This window comes from Sardina pilchardus, chromosome 10 (assembly GCF_963854185.1).
Source record: "Sardina pilchardus chromosome 10, fSarPil1.1, whole genome shotgun sequence".
Taxonomy (NCBI): Eukaryota; Metazoa; Chordata; class Actinopteri; order Clupeiformes; family Clupeidae; genus Sardina; species Sardina pilchardus.
In genome coordinates this window covers 26,810,915-26,813,414 of record NC_085003.1, presented here as the reverse complement: position 1 = coordinate 26,813,414, position 2,500 = coordinate 26,810,915, and the positions used below count along the sequence as shown (strand labels likewise).

Genomic DNA, 2,500 nt, shown 5'->3' with positions numbered 1-2,500 from the left:
AGCTCTAAGCTCCAAATTACCACATCACTCGCAAGTGATCTCCGCTATTGGCATCCCAGGACCACGGCCAGCTACCAAGCCAAACTTGCCATTCTCTGCACTCACTTTAAGCAATCCAATGGGCTAACTACCATAATTTCACGACTATTAGCCGTGGCTTATACATTGATTTTGCAAAATGTCTTCAGCTATGAGGTAAATACAGGGGGGCAGTTAATATGGTGCTAATATGGTTTTGTTTCTTTTAACTTGCAGAAAACACTGTCCTGCGGCTTATACACAATGCTTATATGCGGGAAATTACTATAGTGAATTAATATTATTATTATTATTATTATTATGATAATGATGATGACGATGACTGACCCTCGATGATGAGCGAGGCCCTCTGCGTGGGCTTCTTGCCGGAGCGTACGCGGTGCTCGTTGATGGCGTTCTCGATGTCCTGCAGCTTCTTGAGGGCGTTGAGGTAGGAGGTCTTGCGCTGCTTCTTCAGCTTCTTGCTGCTGACGTGCGGGTCAGTGGCCAGGCGCCGCGCCGCCTCCGTGATCTGGGACTGGATGGCAAACTCACGCTCCAGACGCTCCAGCTCCTCCTCCTGGACACACACACACACACACACACACACACACACACACACGCACGCACACACACACACACACACACACACGCACACACACACAGAGAGAAACCCTCTTATCAGTTTTGGAGCTCGGAAGTGCTTATTCACTCACGTAGACTATACACACAGACAAACACAGGATGTTGTTGTCGCGCAAAATAAACAGAAATTAAATCTGTCCACACACACACACACACACACACACACACACACAGACACAAACACGCACCGTAATATGATGACTCAGGGTGACTCCGGGTGGTTTCACTCACTAACACACCTCCATGCCAACAAACTGTGATTACAGGCACGGTCTCCATATAAGCGTGCTTGCTACCTTAGTGTGTGTTTGTTGGGGTGTGTGTCTACATGGTTGGTCACTCACCATATAAGCATGCTCACAACCTACGTCAAATCCAGCTTTATTCTTTCCAGAAGATTTCGCAGACTATCAAGATGTACATCCCCTTCGGACACTCAGCACACACAGAATCGTACCCACACACACACAAGCGCGCGCACACACACACACACACACACACACACACACACACACACACACACACACACACACACACACACACACACACACACACACACACACACACACACACACACACACACACACACACACACACACACACACACACACACACACACACACACACACACACACAAGGCTCCAGAGGCACCAATATGTCTACACTGTGGCGGGGAGTGACAGTGCAATAACACCCGTTTATCCCAGAATAAGAGAAAGCTCCAAAATGGATGTCTGAGAAAGACCATTCATCAAACCATATCTGTCCTCGCATGTGGACGCCAGCGCCCAGGGGATACCAAAGCACACACACACACACACAAGCACACACATGCACACACACATGTGCACGCACGCACACACACAGAGAAACACATAAGCACGCACCTGCACACACAAACACACACACACACAAGCATGTACCTGCATACAAACACAGACGAATCAACAGTTCTGTCATCGGTGTTGCTCCCTTATACACACATTATACACACACACACACACACACACACACACACACACACACACACACACGGCTTCCCATTCCATGTGAGACCTCTTAAGAGACGTGCAGGGTTAAGCAAACGCACCCTGTGCCTCCCTGTGTGGAGTGGGAGAGCCATGCACTCAAGTAAATCAACAACCTAATGCACTAGCTTACACCGATGGAATTCCAAAAGCACACACACAGACACAGACACAGACACACACAGACACAGACACACACACACACACACACACACACACACACACACACACACACACACACACACACACACACACAGATCTAACCATTTCTCGCACTAAGTAAAAGTCCAGAGGCGCTTGTGAATGGACAAAAGCAGAAAAGCAGGGCTCTGGTTTTAGTCTGTGTAGCCTCAGTGCAGCTGAACAGTCAGCTCTCTTTAAACACATCCCTGTGTTTCATAATACTGAGTCCACACTGGACCTGATTCAACAAAAACACACGCACACACACACATGCACACACACACACACACACACACACACACACACACACACACACACACACACACACAATGAAAGACATAACCATGTGCACACACAGAGGCGCACATGCGCGCGCACACACACACACACACACACAGCACAAACCCACACACGCACCTACATATACACGTACAGACACACAGAACCACAGACACACAAACACACGTAAACCCGCTATCACCACTTCCTCTGCCTACCAAGAGGCTGCTGCTATTTTTAGGTGTGTGTCTGTGCGAGCTCTGGAAACTCTGATTCCACTGGAGGAGGCCAGATTAGGCCCTGGTGCATGCTGAGGAGTAGAGCTGGCACTGTGTGTGTGTGAGAGT

The 2,500-nt window shown here is 48.7% G+C and overlaps 1 protein-coding gene across 4 annotated transcripts in view; it reads right to left on the bottom strand.

Moving 5' to 3' along the window:
• Positions 1-2,500, bottom strand: part of frmd4a (FERM domain containing 4A) — a 99,941-nt gene that overhangs the window by 12,225 nt on the left and 85,216 nt on the right. For all 4 annotated transcript variants that reach the window (XR_009940406.1, XM_062547366.1, XM_062547365.1 and 1 more), the window contains exon 17: positions 367-598. Coding sequence is in view for 3 of the 4 variants with exons in the window: in XM_062547366.1 (XP_062403350.1) it covers positions 367-598 (232 nt within the window). In the remaining variant the exon portion in view is untranslated. The remainder of the gene's footprint in view (positions 1-366; positions 599-2,500) is intronic.